The sequence below is a fragment of the Scardinius erythrophthalmus genome, assembly GCF_964197995.2.
Source record: "Scardinius erythrophthalmus genome assembly, chromosome: 23".
NCBI lineage: Eukaryota > Metazoa > Chordata > Actinopteri > Cypriniformes > Leuciscidae > Scardinius > Scardinius erythrophthalmus.
This window is the reverse complement of record NC_138243.1, coordinates 26,611,698-26,630,771: the sequence shown is the minus strand read 5'-3', so window position 1 is coordinate 26,630,771 and position 19,074 is coordinate 26,611,698. Positions and strand designations below refer to the sequence as shown.

Below are 19,074 nucleotides of genomic sequence, written 5' to 3'. Positions count from 1 at the left end.
ACAGAACGATTGTGTCTCAGCAGTCCATTAATTACCTCAAATATTTACTAAAACCTAACACTGGCACAATAACACTGAGCGCTGGTCCAGATTTTTAAGGCGTACTTGGAGCCAAGGAAGCAGAGAACCGTCAAATGTCCAAAACAGCTTTACTCAAGAGCATAATAATGGATAAACTATAGCGTGGGAGCTCAGACATGCTTGTGGGAAGCTACAGAAGCCCTAAACACACTCAAAAGTCAAGAAGAGGACAGCTGGAGCTTTCTGTTAGCCTAATTCATAACCACAGTTCAGTGCACTTAAACATAACACACCACAGCTCAAAAGTTTGGGGTCGGTATGTTTAATGTTAATGTTTTTAAAGAACTTTTGATCTATTCGATCAGTAAAAATATTATTACAATTGAAAATAACTGTAATATATTTCAAAACGTAATTTATTCCTGTGATTCAAAGCTGAATTTTCAGCATCATTACTACATGATCCTTCAGAAATCATTGGAATATGCTGATAATATGAACAGCTGCTTAATATTTTAGTGGAAATAACGATTCGCAGATGAATAGAAAGTTCGAAAGAACAGCATTTATTTGATATTGATTTTTTGTGTCACTTTTGTAACTATAATACTGCTATCATTACTGCAGGTTGTTATAATATTAAGCAATATTCAATGCTACAGAAGTCCACACAAATGTCAACAAGCAACCTAATGACGACTCTTTCACACAAAATTACGCATTTGGCCAAACTTCCCTCTCTTGCCGAGGGTCAGTTTCCCTTTTCCCAAATAGACAATTGCCATTTCCATTAGTCACCTCTGCTGTGACAGCAAAAACGAAAAAGAAAAGAGAAATAACTTAATGTTGAAAATTACATGATTACGTCTGTCGAGTTGAGCAATAGGGTGTTAGTGAAATTTAAGAAAATAACAGATAATTTAACAATTTTACAGATTTTCAAGCCTACAAAACAACTTACACTACAACACTTTTGCACTCTTTATATATCAGTTCTTAATTGGAGGGTCACGACCCAAAAATGGGCCACAAGTCTGTTCTGAGAGGGACAGGACAGAAATACCATTTAGCCATCAAAATTCAGGAGACATTTACATTTTCCAATACAGTCTATTTCATTATAATTTTTATCAAAATCATTTCCATATTGTTGTGCTTTTGCTCCGGCCTTCACTCAATTGATCAAAGTGACAGTAAAGACACTGATGTTCCAAAAAAATTCTAATTAAAATAAATGCTGTTCTTTTGAACTTTCTATTCATTAAAGAATCCTGAAAAAAAAAAAAAAAAACACTTTCGTAGTTTTCATAAAAATATTAAGCCGCACAACTGTTTTCATCATTGATAATAATAATAAGAAGAAATGTTTCTTGATATTTGAATGATTTGTGAAGGATCATGTGACACTGAAGACTGGAGTAATGATGCTGAAAATTCAGCTTTGCATAAATTAATTTTAAAATACTTAATTAACTGTTTTATTTTGCATTGTAATAATGTTTCTCAAAATCACAGTTTTTACTGTTTTTACCAAATAAATGCAGACTTTGTGAACTTTTGTGAAACTTACCAACCCCAAAAGTTTGAACAGTAGCGTATAAGAAATGTAAGGAAATGGCGTGTAGATGCTATAGAAAAGTATAAAGTGCAAATGATCATGTATTTACTGCCAAATGAATGTGAATGGCCAGGGTGTTAGGGTTTGTTTCTGTACTTTAGCACAAGTCACAGGAGCACTTCCCATGTGTCTATGATAGTTCTCTATCAGGGCTCCAGACTACCATTTGAGAGCCGTAGCACTGGTGCCGCTAAGTCCTACAGATGGAGGCGCCAGCACCTCATTTGGTGGCGCTGGGGGGGATTTTTAATCATAAAGGTAATTTAATAATAAAATGACTATTATTTTGCATTAATAAGTGCAGTAACTTTTAATATTACATGTTTATTAGCACATTTGACAGTAAAGCTTGAGTTGAGATGCAGATAAAAATTAACTTTTATTAACAACGGTAACATGTAACAATCGTTTAAATAAATAAAAAATATATTTTTAATTTGATCATCACATTAAAAATAACATTTAAATTGGATGCTTAAAAAAAGCATTAAAAAATGCTCGAATTTCACTCTCAAAAGGTTGTACGAACCCTGAAATGAATAATGTAAAAATATTTGACTATTTCTTCCACAATACCATGGCTACAGTTAGCATTGCAACATTAAATCCATGGTGAATGTTTGTGATTTGTCGATTGAAAAGCCTTCTATAACCCATTTACTCATAGCACAGTGTTTCTCCTAGTTTCCATGTCAGTGCTATATGGTATGATATGATATCAATGGTTTATTAACGAAGAATTTTGCACCGAATTTGAATGCCTCTCATTAGATCTAGCAGCAATATTATTATTAATGCTGCGAATTGAAATGCCGGATTGCATGATCAAGATTGGCCCGCAAGTAAACCTGTTCTGAGCTTGCGCTGGTCTGACTGTGCTGATAAATGGTCCGCAGCTCAAACGAGAAGCGCGGTTTCATTCCACTTACATTTCATTTTGATGTTTTTCATATGCAACAGAAATGGCAGCACTTATCATTTCGGCAACGTGGTGGTGGCACGAGTGTGACCTCTAATAAAGTGTTGTTGCACCGGCAAGAAAAAGGTCACAGTCTGGAGCCCTGTCTATCCATATATAGCGCATCTGTCCATCTCCAGTACTACTTGAAAACATCTCATGTTAAAGAGGCTCCCCCACTTAATCCATTAATAATGAGCATGCAAAATTGGCTTCAATGTAAGACAGGTCTGAATTCGAAACGAGACGTTCAGAGTGAAGGAATTCTCTCCTGAGACCCGTTTTAGACAAAGCAAACCTTATGTCAGATTCATCTTTCTCCAGGCTTCAGTAATTATGCTGCACAATTGCACTACAAACAGGCCGTTTCTGCTACATTCACACTACACAGATGGAAATGATGGATAAATTTAACATTAACAAATGCAGTAGAGTGAAAAAAAAACATACTTGGATCCGGTTGGTGATCTATGTATTGACGTTAGAGTTTAGCGAAGACTTCCCAGACACTGGAGTTCTTGGCACCCTTGAGCTTGGCACGAGATCAAACGAGGGGAACCTCCTTTAAAGCCTGACATAAAGAGCAGTAGTTCTCTGGGAATGGTTAAGTGTTGAGAGTGATTTTGGCCAATCACGAGTGCAGTAGAGCCTCAAGCAAGCTGAAATCGCACAGTGCTTCCCTCATCCATGAAACAGATGTGTTCCCATAGAGGAACGAGACCGATGGAGGAGAGAGACGTGGAATGAACAAAACGAACGAACAAGAGCATGAACAAGCAAAAGAATGAAAAATTGATGGACAGAATCAGAACAGACAGATTCAATAGATGTGTTCATGAAGATGAACAAGACCAATGGTCGAGACAAAGTAATGAATAAATGAACAAATGAATGAACGACAGAACGAACAAGCAACAGACAAACAAAAAAGATGATCAAACATGAATTTAACAATTTGTGCATCTCATAAATATGTATAAAAATATCTATCTATCTATCTATCTATCTATCTATCTATCTATCTATCTATCTATCTATCTATCTATCTATCTATCTATCTATCTATCCATTTCCATCTATCTATCTATCTATCTATTTATCCATCCATCCATCCAAAATTTGAAATAAATAAAATTTAACAAATACATAGACATTTTTTTGATATAGATGGACGGATGGATAGATAGATAGATAGATAGATAGATAGATAGATAGATAGATAGATAGATAGATAGATAGATAGATAGATAGATAGATAGATAGATAGATAGATAGATAGATAGATAGATAGATAGATAGATAGATAGATAGATAGATAGATAGATAGATAGATAGATAGACGGATAGATGGATGGATGGATGGACAGATGGACGGATGGATGGATGGACAGATGGACGGATGGATGGATGGACAGATGGATAGATGGATGGATGGATGGATGGATGGATGGATGGATGGACACAGACAGAAAGGCAGACGTTGAGAAAAAGTTACCCCACATGAAAAGCTCTTACCAGCCAAAAGTAAGTATTTTACTTTATTTTAATTGAAAAATAATCTCTATTGAAAAAAACTTTTATCTCTATTGAAATGGAATTATTTCACTTTTGTGACTTTGTGTCACATACTGGATTTCACTCCGCATTTATTATATTGGGGAATATTTTAATCAAAAGCCCGACCAACTTTTTGCATTTGCTGCTCCGCTCTGCGAGTGTTCATTTTGAACCCTGTCTGCACACTGGGCAAGCGCGTGTCAATCAGTGAGACTATTACATCACTCTGTCCAGCGTGCCACTCACCGAGATGTCGTTCTGCACCTTCTCATAAGACAGCTGCAGCCGGGGGCTTCTGGGTATCTCAGGTGTCAGCTGGAAGTTGTACTCCCCCTCCGCAGCCGGGCCCTCTCCAGTCAAAGCCAGGTGCAGGTCACCAACATACCGCTCTCGCTCCAGCTCCATCTCCTGAGCTTCACGGGACACATCCTCCTCTGAAACTAACCAATCAACCCCAGCAAAGGGCATGTGGTTTGAAACCAAAAGCAGTTTTGAAAGATGTCTATGTCATTTAAATGTGATCATTTGACTTCCTACCTTCACCACTCCACGCAGAGACGCCATCGGACAGAAGGATTATGAAGCCGGATCCGAGATCCTCAGCCCACTCTAGCTTGAGAAAGAAAATGCGATGAGGCTCAGAGGAAATGGAGATCTGACGCACACTAGTGCTACGACACCTGCAGAAAACATGACCATAATAACATCACACAGAGCTAAATCACAAAAAACAATTATGACAGTACATAACATTCATTACATCTGTGAAAATGAACAGACATAATTCAACAACTTCAAAAGTATCTGCATCTGCCAAAAATAAGTATATTGTTTAAAATATATGGTTAATTTGAATTTTTTTTTACATCTAATTTTACATCTATTGAAAGTATAAACTTTTGGCGTAAATTTAGATGTAAATGTAGATTAAGTTGTTGCTCGTGTAAGACTGGAAAAACTGGAAGAACTGGAAGAGAGGGCAACTCTCTGAGAAAACAAAGGAAATTCTGAACTAACATCTGAACTCTCTTGCTATATTAACATCCCCATTCGAGACACGATCACACATGAGTTGATCACCTCCCAATTTACAATTCTCTCCCTTCCCCATCTCGTCTCTCTATCATGCTGAGATCCTCTGAAATTCACCCAAAGATCTATATGGTTTAATGTGAAGAATTATCATACAACACTATACATGTCTGGTATCCTTTGAAATGTCTCGGTGCGACTGGTACAAAGGTCTCATCGCCAAAGTAGTAAACCAAAAGGTAATGAAGTTTTTAAGAGTTTAGAGATATCTTGCTTACAGAGAAGGGTGGGTCTTTCATGCAAATGACATCCTGTCCTCAAAAGGTGTAAACTCTGGAGACCGTGATTAATGCAAATTCCCATTGTTAGTACATGTTTAGGTTTCTTTCTTGGTCTGAGTATATAAAGAAATGAATCAAGAGGCTCGGGGCGATTTGTAGCATGCAGCCTGTGATGCTGAATGTGCTCAAGACACTCAGCATCAAGTATTTTCTAATGTCAGGTTTGCATCTTTTCTCTTTATTCCAGAGCATTTGATGTTTTGTATTTATTATCTTTGAACTGATCATGTAATTTGGCATGATACATTTACCTGACATAATAAATTGTTACATTTGGATTTATTCTGATTTACTCTGAAATTATTAACTTTAGTAGATTAAGTTGTATCCATTGTTACCGCAAATCTGCGCCAGATTAGTGACGGACTAGAGTCCAGTTTTGAGTGGAGCATAGGGCACACCAACTGCGATTTTAGAGTTCTGGTTAATATTTGGCCCAAGATCAAGTGTACTTGGGATGTAAAGACAAAAAGGGAATTTCCGTTTAGGACAGCAAAATGTAGCTCGACCATCCTAAATAGTCTTACCTCTGTTTAATGTAATGTTACTCTAGTTAAGTGTACGTGGGACACCATGGCATGACCAAACCAAAGCTATCAGAGAAGTAATATTGGTCGGCTTACTGTATATCTGTAGTAGTGGTCATGACCTCTGACTAAAGAAAACATTACTTTAATTCCAGTGTATACAACCAAGGTGGCTATACAAAATATCTTAGATAAAGTACGCGTGAATGCGACCGTCTAAGGTATAAGCCAATTACCTTTGTTTAGTGACCCAAAACTGATGAGTTTGTGATCGTGGGCCCACATAATATGAGCGGCCGGTGTGAGAACCCTGTGAGTAAAGAGTTAAATAGAATAATCCAATGTGCTGCTAAACTATTATATAAATGATCAATAACATAATCAGCATATATATTGAGGAACTGCAATGTCTCGTAGTTTAAGTCAAATTATAAGAATGATAATCTAATGCCAATTAGTTATTGGTAATGTACATAATAGTTTAGCAGCACATTGGATTATTCTATTTAACTATTTTTTTGTACATATATTGTACATATTAATTAAAAAATATCAGTATAGTCACAGACTGAATCTGCAGTACTGAGTTCTTGTGAAAAAGCTATTTAAATAAGGTAAAAAGTGTGTAAGATTTTCTGGACTCTGGATAGAAGATAAAAACTTGAATAAATTAGTCAAAAAATGACCATGCAAAGGTCAGAAAACTTGTCGAAATCCATTGAATGCCTATTGCCTAGTCACCGGCCAAACCTGCTTTCTAGATACTGGTCGGCCATTACCAGATGGATGCAGACCTTACAGCAGTCAGCAATATCCAGAGAGTGATGTGTGAGAAACATCTGACCTCTCAGGTCAGAGCTGACAATGTGCAGCGGCGAGGGGAAAGGTGAAAGACAACATGCAGTATATCTGTGTTGACTGACTTTAGCTTGCTTGTCAAACTGATAATCAATGTGTCCAAAACCCTGAGTGAACAGTCTACATCTGTTTCTCTCCCGTCACACATCACTAACCAAATTGTTGCTATTTTTGACGTGACTTTTGGCCAATGTAAAGGAACAGCGGGAGTCGTTGACTCGCCGTATCTGAAGAACCAAGGGAACAGGACAGCCATTCATTAGCTACAGTAACATCTGCACAGAGGTGATTTTTCGTCCTCGGTAATGACAGATGCAGCCTATAAGAATATGAGAAGGCGGCTTTGACAAATAAGACAAAGAATTCTCTTAAGATGTGGCTGAGAAGCCAAGACGGGGTCAGGGTGGAACGTTCGGACGTGGCTCAGTTCTCAAGAAGTTCAATCTAATTACCCAAACATTTATCCACAGCCCTGTTTCATCCAAACAAAAAAAGTTTTACGTGCCATATTCCCAACATGCGACTATGGCTGCGTGACTCGGCCGCTATCTTTCCAGCGGCGTCTGGCTGGCCTGGGTAATGGTGGATGAGAGAAAGCTGTTCTTCTAGAAGGTGGTGAAGCAGATCTCAAGTCACTTTCCATACATAGGATTTGGGAATGAGAGAAGATAAGGAATTAGCTGGGGGCCATTGTGATAACGGAAGAAGAGAACGCAAAACAATGAATGTCACAAGCTATGTTTCCATCCAAAGTTGCGAATTTGACTTTGAAATATCACATAAAACACCGTTTCCATCCCATGTGTTCAAGAGAACAAAACTGTCACTTCCTGGGAAATTGGTGCAAAATAAAATAGAAGTTTCTGTAATTGAGGAAGCCACTGTGGTTCTTTTAACCTCATCGTAAATACTGTCATGTTATTTTATTGTGTACAGAGGCGGATGCCTGCTGTTTGGGAAGACAATCGTGCGAGACGGTTCTGGGAGGAATTATACCCAGCCATTTTGATCACAGACTTGTCCCAGGCATTTCAGAACGATCAAATCAACATTCGAGATGCTGTGCAATGAAATTGTCCGCTGGTTATCCAGTTATGCTGTCCCACTTTTCTGATCACATGATCTGTTGAGGCAGTCACATGACTTTTTCGTTGCGCATCAAGGGTAAACATGCGTCCATCATAGTGTGCTATGCATAACATGCTAATGTCTTTTTTCTGATAATTTTTTTTTTAAATTCATTTTTTGAATTTATGCACATCTTGGCATTTCCATCCAGCGTTTATTTATGCACTATCCCAAAAATCACATAAAAATAGGTGGATGAAAACAGAGTCCAGCTGTTAGAGTATATTCTTGGGTTGCTGCTGGCTTTGTGAGTGAATAATTATGGTAATTCATTCAGTCACTACACTCTAAAAAATGCTGGGTTACTTCAACCCAAGGTACATTTTTAAACCCATGGTTGGGTTTGTCCATGTTTGACCCAAACATGGGTTGAAACAACTCAGCATTTTTTAGAGTGTACTGCTCAAAAGTTTGAGGTTGGTAAGATTTTTTAAATGTTAACATGCTCACCAAGGATGCACTTATTTCACCAAAACACAAACATTATTACAATATGAAATAACTGTTTTGTATTTGAACATATTTTAAAATGTATTCATGTGATGCAAAGCTGAATTTTCAGCATCATTATTCAGTGTCATCCTTCAGAAATCATTCTAATATGCTGATTTGCTGCTCAAGAAACATTTATTATAGTAAATGTCGAAAACAGTTGTGCTGCTTAATAATTTTGCAAACCTATTCTATTTTTTTCTAAATTCTTTGATGAATAGAAAGTTAATAAGAACAGCATTTGTTTGAAATGCCTGTAAGCCTGTACTATTTTAAAATGGACAAAAACTTATAATCATGAAGGTCAGGGTCAAACTCACACTACCAGTCATAAGAGATTATTGGTTTCTTAATAATATATGTGAGAGCTTGTGAACGACACTGACTGAGGTGTAATTAAGAAACATTCCACTCTAAAGCGCTCCTTTACAGATGGTCACGAGTAACTCAACAAAACCCTCTTGTCTAAACAAGACTGACATTCTACACTGACAATCTCTGCTTATGAAATATGCACAAAAAATGTTTTACTGTCTCTTCTGTCCTGCACAGCTGTGGAAGCTAAAATCTCAAGAGTGAAAATCATGAAGAAATATCTGGGTTTCACCCATAAATCAAAAAAAAAAAATATATATATATACGATTATTTAATAAGATTATTAAAAATTATTAAATTATTAAACATATTTGTTTTCTTCTTTGGGAAATTATTATAAAAGCAATTTAATTAAACACAGTTTGCCTGCAAATTATAATAAGTGTAATATGGGGAAGAAAGTCCATTTTTATCACTGCATTACATAAAAGTTTCCTTTAAATCATAGTAAATTAAATTAATCAAATACTACCATGATGTATAAATGCTTTAAATTTAAATCAAATATATTATATTTGCATTACAGTAAACTATTATCTTTTTTTTTTAATTATAGTACTGAGACTTTGGGGTGAACATGTTTAGCTGTCATGAAAATAATGCAACAAACAAAATATACTTTGAATTTCGTAAATGTTCGTTTGATTTTAACGAGAAATATGAGCCAAACCCTGACTTTAAAGGTTTCTTGAGACAAAAAAAAAAAAAATCTGCACTCCACATTTCGCATATTTCTGATTTTTTTTTTTCTGCATCTGAGCAACATGTTCTCAATGTATCCACCCATGAATAGAGATATTCATAGGCCACCAAAAGCTAAAGATTTATGGCTTGCTGAATTGAGTACTATCTCCTGATCCCAAAAGTCATCAGCGGTCAGATGCAAAACACAATGAATCAATTCTCCAAGTCTTTTTTTAAAAGGGAAAAGTCCCACAATTTTAAAAAAAAAATGCAAAATGGAAAAATGCTAATCCTCAATGAAAAAAGAGATTGTTGAAACCTTTTTACAGTCTATGGTTGAAACCAATGGCTTGTGTTTTGCACGTCCATACACACACTTTTAGACTGACAGAATCACCAGAGAGCATCACTGGAAAAGGAAATAGTCACTTCTGTAACAAGAGCCTCAGTGTGTTCAGACGGGTGTGATGATAGTATGACATCACAGACCGCAAAAACCTCAGCTACTTAAACATGAATACATTTCTGAAAATGTCTTTGCACAAAAGATAAAAACCTCAGCTTCTGACAAAAATGATGTCATTTCATAATAAATAAATGGCTGCAAACATTTATATAAGTGCTTGTCAAAAGGATTAAAAGTTTATACAACATCCCAATTTGTGTTTATGGATCATTCCATGTCAAAACCATCACTGTTGGCATATAATGCAACAAAGATTTCTAAAATAAACAGATTTTACTAATAGACCTACCAATCTCAATGTAAAAAATAAAATAATGACGCTGTCATTTTTACCCCCATGTAATTTGGCTCCAAATCTCAGGTGAAAATTGTTAGTTAGTTAAATTTGATAGTTATAGTTTTTGTGCTGGAAACACTATAATAGTTCATAGACGTGCACCATGCCTTTTAACATGTGACCACATTATAATAATTCATATCTCATTTACCCTTGTGAAATCTTATTGGCTTATCAATATTATCTAATATTGGCATTAGTATATAGCCAAAGAAATTAATACATTTAGGACATTCCATATATATATATATATAAGATATATGTACTTTATTCATGCATTTATTATTAATATACTATTTTATATATAAAATATATATACTGTATATATATATATGTATGTATATATATATATATGGAATGCCCTATTAATGAATGTCCTGTTAATAAAACACAAATTTGTATTAAACTTTTATTTATTAATTATTATTTTTTTATTTATTTTTTACTAATAACAGGGATCAAAGGAATCAAAACAAAAACAAGATTTCAAGGTCAAATAAATGTTGATAACACAACCCTCTTCAATGCTGCTCTTATATTTCTGTTAAATAAGACAAACGTTTCTCATATTTTCATAACTATGTTTCTTGCTGGTTTATCATATTCTCATAACTATATTTCTTGCTTGTTTATATCTTGTAACGTTAAGTTAGGTGCATCATTTTATGACTGATGCAGAAATATTAGCTTGTGTTTTGCTTATGTAAGGAAACTAATAAGCATTTCACAGAACACAAACACAAACACCATCATAATTATCATAAACAGGCGCATTTCCCTCCAAACTCAGTCATATCGCGATCACATTGCAAAGTCTCACCTCATTCCGAGAGGAAATGGATGTTGTGTGTTAAATGAGTTTTAATTCACAGTAACTAACACACTCCTGCAGCAGCACTTGCTTTCATTCCTCTCTGGCCATCCGGGTTTCGACACTTCGCGCTTCCAGGCTGCCGTACCGGTGACGTCATTTCCATCTTACACCGGAAGTGTGAGTTGGCTGGCCGGGGGATATCAAGATGGTGAGTATAAAACTGGTGTTTTAAAATAGTTTTAAAAACGCGAAGTAGAAACGAGCTGTCAGGTAGATTTTATTGACTGGTATGTCGTCGCATGCTGTCTAATGTAGTGATATATGTGTCAACGGTGCAGTGAGAATGAAGACGCTGGTAGCAGAAGTTAGCTAGATGTGATGCAGAATCTAAACAACAGAAAGCAGAGCTCGTGTTGATGAATGCAGTGAATCTGGGAGATGTGTGTGTAGGATCGTTCTGAACTGTCACGGCTGAGTTCTGCTGAACACACCATTTGATAACATGTGTTACTGAGCTCATCTGCGAGTGTGATGTGGCAGTGAGAACATGGGCCTTGAACTCAAGTTAGCTTGTGCCATTAAAATGTACCAAGAAGGGTAATTTCTTATTTATGAAATCTGCAAAGAAAACATAAAATGCAATCACGAATGTGTAAGGTGAAGTAATGGTTAATGAAAATTCAGCTTCACAATCACAGGAATAATTGACATAAACTATACTAAACTATAATAAAATGTATATATACTATAGTGAGTGAATTAATAATATTGTGAATTATAATATTGTGTCATTCATATATATATATATACAAATGAACTTTATTTTTATTTGGAAGTGATTTTCAGGGTTTTTTTATGTGAAATGCCTCAATTAAATTGAATCTCAATTTGGTCAATTATGATTGTTACCTATAAAATACAGAAATAACTGTAAATCATGCGCAAGATTGTAAATGCTCTGCTAGAATACATGACTGTAGATTTCATTGCAATCACTGTTGTGTTTTCTTTGCATGTTATTTTTTAATCAAAACTAATTCATTTTTGCTATGTACTCAACACTTGCCTCTGAGTGAATGCATACTAGGCTCTTATGCCAAAAATAATGGTTTGGTATAATGTTGTGGTTTTGACAAGACACTAGGGCTGTCAAAAGATTAATCGCATCCAAAATAAAAGTTTGTGTTTACATAATATATGTGTGTGTACTGTGTATAATTATTTTGTATATATAAATACACACACATGCATGTATATATTTAAGAAATATTTGCATACATATACTGTATATATTTATATATAATTTATATTACATATAAATATAATTTTTTTATATATAAATGACACATTTTTCTTAAATATATACAAGCACGTGTGTCTATTTATATATACAAATTTAATTATACACAGTACACACACATATATTATGTAAACACAAACTTTTATTTTGGATGCGATTAATCGCGATTAATCTTTTGACAGCCCTACAAGACACACATCACTGTTTTTATAGTCAGTTTATCAAAGAATATTAATAAGCTGAACCATTTATATAAACAAATAAAGCTTTCTAAATGTGCATTAAATATTCTTATACTTGTTTCAGTGCTTCACAAGTTTAGTTGTTCATTAATAAGTGCATAATTATTCATTTCCCCTGTGTTTCTCTTGCAGTCTGCCATATTTAATTTCCAGAGTCTGTTGACGGTTATCTTGCTGCTCATCTGCACCTGTGCGTATATTCGAGCTCTCACTCCCAGCCTGCTGGATAAGAACAAAACGGGGTATGTTTACTGTAATCTGCATATTTATATAGCACACATTCTGACCTTTTTAAAGAAATATGCTATGGATGTAAGAAAGTCTTTTCGCTTTAAGCACCTAAAGACAGGTGAAGAGGTAAAGATGCTGTCCAAACAGGTCTGCTTTTGTTTTATAATTTTTATAAAAACACTTTTTCACAACTAAAGTGCTCCATTGTGCTTTTGGGGATATTAGGCTACCTTTTATGCAGTGTGTAATATAATAAAGCTGTTTGTGAATGTAATTTTTTTTTTTTATTAATTTTGAACAGCCTGAAATGAGTCGTCAGTAATTCCACTCTTACTTTCTGTGCAAACCTAAGTATGTTTGTAACAAATTTGCATAATGCCAGCCTATGGTTTTCATTGGCTGTCTGTACTTTGCCCCGCCTTCAAACACTGTAGTTGTAACTGAGACTATAAGTTTGGATCTCGTTGTCATTTCCAATTATTTCCAATTATACTCAACACAAGTCACTAAACTACATCATTATTTCAGGTTGAACAATTCCGATTGGTTAAGGCATAGATAAACGTTGAAAATTTCCACATATGGGCTGTTAATCAGAAGCATATCTCCATTGATTATCTGGATGACACACAAGGATCCCGGCTTAGCCACAAAGTGACCCTTTGAGGTCACAAACCTGAGTTCCTAGACTCCAGTTTGTCTGTCAGATGGTCTTTTCATCTCCCCTGTGTGCCAGTGGCTCATCTCACAAAGATCTGGTCCTGTAACAAATGATACTGACACACACACACACAGACAGATACACAGCTTCTTCAAGGTTGGAGTTGGTCAAGCTCTAGCTCTGATCGGGAAACTTTCCCAAAACATACTGATAAGATGTACTTTCAGTTAGAGGTTCAGACAATACTCGTCAGTATTCTCTGTTGATTGAAGATGAGAAGTAAATTCTTTAACTAAGAGTTGGTCACGTAGGAGGCAGGCCTGAGTGACCCCTGTGACCTAGGCTGTCAGGGTCAGCTAGAAGAGTAAATATATGTTTTAACATGTGTTTTAACAAGTTCCAATGAACAGACATGTAATTCTATAACTACTCAGATCTCGTAAGCTTGAAGAAGCCGTTCAAATCATTTCATATTTAGGATAAATTTTGATTAATAACTGAATAACAAACCACTCAAAATGATATACATTGAAGCAGCAGTGGATTCAAGAATCCCCTTCACTTTACTGAGAAAAGAAGGTCAGGAGAAAATCTGTTGATGGAAAATCTCCATATAAGTGCCTTTTGTGCATTTGCAAGTGTGTTTTTGTTTTTTGTATTTATACTTGTTATTTTGCACTTTTTGTTAGCAAAGGCTTATTTATTCAACGTTATTATTATTTTTTGACAATTCCAGTATCTAAATATTCTTAATTCGTATTCTTATTAAAGTTCATTGTCATTTGAAAGTGTGTAGGCCTCCTTGCATTATTATGCTGTTGTGTTAATACTATATATTCAGTGACATATCACAATTATTTCTGGGACAATATATCACTCGTGACAGGTCTACTTCAAAAGCAAATCCATTTTGCGTGCACTCTCAAAGGATGTGGACTCGCGCTGGAATTGATACGGTAAAACAAACGCCACTGTCACTGTTTGTATCGAGTGCTGAGGAAGATCCTGAGCTGAAATTCAGATATGGTAATGGCGTCTCGCTGGAAGTCACAACCGACTGGGCCGATTATAACTGGGTCATCTGTAGCCTGACGTTGAATCTGATGTCAGATTCTAGTCAGAATGTGAGTCTGATACTGCTCCATTGGGCTGTGATTATGTGGCGTGTTTCAACCGAACCAGGAAAGATAATGCCTCTGCACTCAATTGGATAGACCTACAACCAATCAGAGCAATGGAGAAACCACAATGACCACAGGGTTTTCATTGCGCCCCATCTTCTTAGCGACCATTGGGGCCAGCTGATAAATTAAACTTTTGCCGAATGCCGTAGGAAGGACGGCAAAAACATCTTTCCGATCGACAAATGCCTTGATCGCGGTTCTCAGTTCCTCTTTTAAAATGAATGCGCTGTTGATATCTTCTATAACAGACACGATGGCGGCATCTTTGTTGTAAACGAATTCAACCCAAGCGCTCTTTGGTGATGTGGATGATTACGTTACTGTTGATCATCTGTCCATCATCGTATAAAGCCCGCCCTGACAATTTGATTGGTCCGAGCAGCTCTGGTTCGAGCATAGTTGGTTCACAACGGATCAAGTCCTGACCGAACTTCCCGACCTCAAATGTTGTGGGCGGGGCTAAGTTCGGCTGGCATCCAGGCTAGGTCATCTGACCATTCAAAGCAGAGTTGATTAATTTCAACAGACTGTGCCATCTTACCAATCAGAGCAGAGTAGACCAATCACAACAGTCTGGGTCATCTGACCAATCAGAGCAGAGTAGACCAACCACAACAGTCTGGGCCATCTGACCAATCAGAGCAGAGCTCTGGAGATGAGGGGTTTAGAGAGAGACGTTCCAGACACTGTGAGAAAAGAAGTGAGGCTGCAATGTAATATATTATGCAAAAATGAAATGAAATGAAATTGTGGGATACCTTCAAAACAAAATTAAGACCTTTAAAATAGCATAAAAGAGGGTTTAATTTCCAGAAATTAGTTTTTTTTTCTGGGAATTTATTCTCATGGCCAAAAAGTAAACAGAAATCTACTCTCTATTTTACAATTAAACATCCTTTATTTCCTTTCCTAGTTGATTTCATCTAAGTTCAGTGTCATTGGTCATTGTTGGTTTTGGGCAGATCTGTGAGTGTGAGGTAAAGCGATCTTCTAATGTTGAACTCGAGCAAGATGTTCACCACATGTTTGGACTTCAAATGACAGGACCAGGAAATGAAGAAGATACTTCACATCCAGTGATCTGATCTCAACAAACACATGCGCTATCCAAGACAAATTAGTTGCTTCATTAAAGTAATGGTTTTCACACCCCCCTCAAACTGCGTAATCTTGTTTGTTCCCAGTAACTGTGTTTGTTTTCACTGTGACACACTTCCCAACATGTGCATTTTGCCATTTATAGTGAATTACTGCAAAGTACTCATGGGCAGAAACTGGCAGCTCACAAAGTAAATGATCGGATCAAAGGATATCAAGCATTAAATCATGTTTGTATGATTGTTAGGTATGAAGCCTAAAGAGCGTTTACTGGAGAAGTGTGTTAAGGCTTAGTTTAATTTGGGGAAACAGAGGCACGGTTTTGTTCCTGGGACTGACTGTTGACAGTGGATGTTCTCGCTGACCTCTGTTTGTTGTTTCTGTTCATGCCAGATGCCCGTCTGCTCGTAGATCTCGGTTCTGTCAGGCGTCTGTTATGACATTTCAGCCCCGGTGAATCTTGTCAGTCATCTAGTTCTGCCCCCTGTAATCTTCTGCTTCACGCTTCCTAGACAAGCAGTCAGCAGACTGAAGCGCTTTCTTTTACTCGTCGTTGTGTATTTTAAGCCATGAAATCCTGCACAGGGGCCGGTTGCAAAAAGCGCGAAGACTAGCCTTACAAGTTAGACATCACATTATTTTCTTTAAGACTGTTGTGTTCGTAACTTTCTTTAAATCAGCTACATAATGTTGATTGGCCTGATTTGAGACTGAAAAGTAAGACTGATTGCCCCTTGACTAACTTCTAGTGTGTCATACTAAATATTAGAGGGATAGTTCACGCAAAAATGAAAATACTGTCATCATTTATTCAACCTAAAGTTGTTCCAAACCTGAATGAGTTTCTTTCTTCTGTTGAACTCAAAAGATATTTTAAAGAATGTCGGTAACCAGACAGTTGGCGGTAGCCATTGACTTCCATAGTATTTGTTTTATTATTATTATTTAAAGGCACACTATGCAGTTTCCGTTTTTCTCAAACAGCGACGCCTAGAGTACTTGTATTTAACGTTACTGTCGTAAATGCCACTTACGGAGAGCCGTCTCTTCCGACCGCGCTTTCTTCGTGTTCTTCGTTGACTCTGCCATGATTCACGTCTGAAATGCGTGGTAGTGTCCTCCATAGAGGCTGCTTCATTTGTTGTTGATGTATGTGACGTCGTGCCGTAAAGCAAGTCGTGATTGATTCTCACCAGATTTGGCGGGCGCCACCTCTCAAACCTGCATTGCTTTGCCAATCGCTTTGCTATCGGGATGATTCGCCCTACTACGAGTTCGTTTACCATCGAAATGATTTCAAAGCTGTTATATTAAAGGGTTAGTTCACCCAAAAATGAAAATTCTGTCAGTAATTACTCACCCTCATGTTGTTCCAACCGCGTAAGACCTTCGTTCATCTTCGGAACATAAATTAAGATATTTTTGATTAAATCTGAGAGTTGTCTCACTCCTCCATAGGCTTTCAGAGGGACCGAAACTTGCTGGCCCAGAAAAGTTATTAAAGAGATCGTTAATATAGTCTAAGTGACTCCAGTGGCTCAATCTTAAGTTTATCAAGCGACGAGAATACTTTTTGTGCGCAAAAACAAACAAAAATAACGACTTTATTCCACTATTCATTTCCTTCTCTCTGGGCCTCTAGTTGGTTCACGTAGTGTTTTTGCGTAGCGCGTCTGTGTTTCATGTCACCACGTAGGCTCACAATTGGCCGAAGCGGGTCATGTGTGTGATGACGTTCAACACAGACGCGCAGCGCAAGAACACTACGAGGTCCAGAGAGAAGGAAATGAATAGTGGAATAAAGTCGTTATTTTTGTTTGTTTTTGCGCACAAAAAGTATTATCGTCGCTTGATATACTTAGGATTAAGCCACTGTGGTCACTTGGACTATATTAACGATCTCTTTAATAACTTTTCTGGGCCAGCAAGTTTCGGTCCCTCTGAAAGCCTATGGAGGAGTTAGACAACTCTCAGATTTAATCAAAAATATCTTAATTTGTGTTCTGAAGATGAACGAAGGTCTTACGCGGTTGGAACAACATGAGGGTGAGTAATTACTGACAGAATTTTCATTTTTGGGTGAACTATCCCTTTAAGGTACAAATCTAGCATAGTGTGCCTTTAAATGAGTAAAGTCAGTGGACAGTTCCCAGAGCTTCTGCTGATGTTGTTAATATGCTTTCAGTTTTCTTTTACATTATATCTGGTCAAGCATTAACCTTAAACCCTTTCCTTTTGCCCTCAGATTTCTCGGAATATTCTGGAAATGTGCAAGAATAGGTAAGTGACGTCATAAAAGATACCGTGTCATGTACGGTTTGTGATTTAGTCGGATGTATTATTTTGATGGTAATGATCTTACCATTACCTTTCAGGTGAGCGTAAAAGCCCTTACGTGGCGTGTTGCTGTATCATCATGGCCTTCTCAATTTTATTTTCGGAGTAGCAGCGGAAGCATTTGAGGATTTGGAGCAGGCTGAGATGACTTCCAAGAACAGCTATAAGATTCTACAGCAGGGAACAGGATGTGTGATCGGGCGACATTTCGACTCTCTCGGGCAGAACTGGGCTTCTGTTAATGCATGTGGAGGCAACTCTCAGCCTCCCGGACCTATTTTTGTAAATACAAATTGTTATTGGTCTCCATGGTAATGCTCCAGTTGTCATTGACTCGTGCACCCAAAGCTGTTCTGATGTACCGTGTGTTGCTGGAGCCAAAATGCTTGTCACTGACAGTTTTATCATGGGACACTGAGGATAAATCTGATGCGCACAGATGTGCTTGATATCATGCTTGTTAAATTGTTCAATTTAATCTGTTAATTCTGTTTTACATGGAGATGTGGCGAAGTTTGCATTAAAAAATGAATTTATTACAGAAATCTGATTTAAATGTTGATTTTGGTGACATGTCTGTATAGTTGAATAATATTAGTGATCCAGATAGCTGATATGATGATTGATATTATAAATCAATACAGTAGAATAGGTCAAATCAACCATTAAAATGATTTAATGTGCACAAAATATTTTCAGAATCTGGCATAGTAAAAGTTTGACTTTAAGAGAAAAGGTTGGAAGTTGAATTGAATTCAATATAATAAAAATCAAATCACCAGTGATAATAAAGAAAATTCTAATATTGGCTT

At 36.7% G+C, this 19,074-nt stretch overlaps 2 protein-coding genes across 2 annotated transcripts in view; one reads left to right on the top strand and one right to left on the bottom strand.

Annotated features, from left to right (window-relative positions):
* xrcc4 (X-ray repair complementing defective repair in Chinese hamster cells 4) overlaps window positions 1-11,342 on the bottom strand; it is a 36,174-nt gene extending 24,832 nt beyond the window's left edge. Inside the window, exons 1-3 of the mRNA XM_081354491.1 lie at window positions 11,216-11,342; window positions 4,692-4,834; window positions 4,401-4,594 (exon numbers count right to left, since the gene is read on the bottom strand). Of these exons, the coding sequence (XP_081210617.1) occupies window positions 4,401-4,594; window positions 4,692-4,834; window positions 11,216-11,220 (342 nt within the window). The 5' untranslated portion in view covers window positions 11,221-11,342. The remainder of the gene's footprint in view (window positions 1-4,400; window positions 4,595-4,691; window positions 4,835-11,215) is intronic.
* tmem167a (transmembrane protein 167A) lies at window positions 11,241-19,074 on the top strand. Its single transcript, XM_081354492.1, has 4 exons — window positions 11,241-11,417; window positions 12,884-12,993; window positions 18,171-18,205; window positions 18,301-19,074. The coding sequence occupies exons 1-4, from the start codon at window positions 11,415-11,417 to the stop codon at window positions 18,369-18,371; spliced, it is 219 nt and encodes a 72-aa protein (XP_081210618.1). The 5' UTR covers window positions 11,241-11,414; the 3' UTR covers window positions 18,372-19,074.

Excerpts from the sequence above, each read along its gene's own strand:
- tmem167a (XM_081354492.1), top strand. Across the intron at positions 12,994-18,170 it reads CTGGATAAGAACAAAACGGG|ATTTCTCGGAATATTCTGGA; the intron begins GTATGTTTACTG and ends TTTTGCCCTCAG. Across the intron at positions 18,206-18,300 it reads CTGGAAATGTGCAAGAATAG|GTGAGCGTAAAAGCCCTTAC; the intron begins GTAAGTGACGTC and ends ATTACCTTTCAG.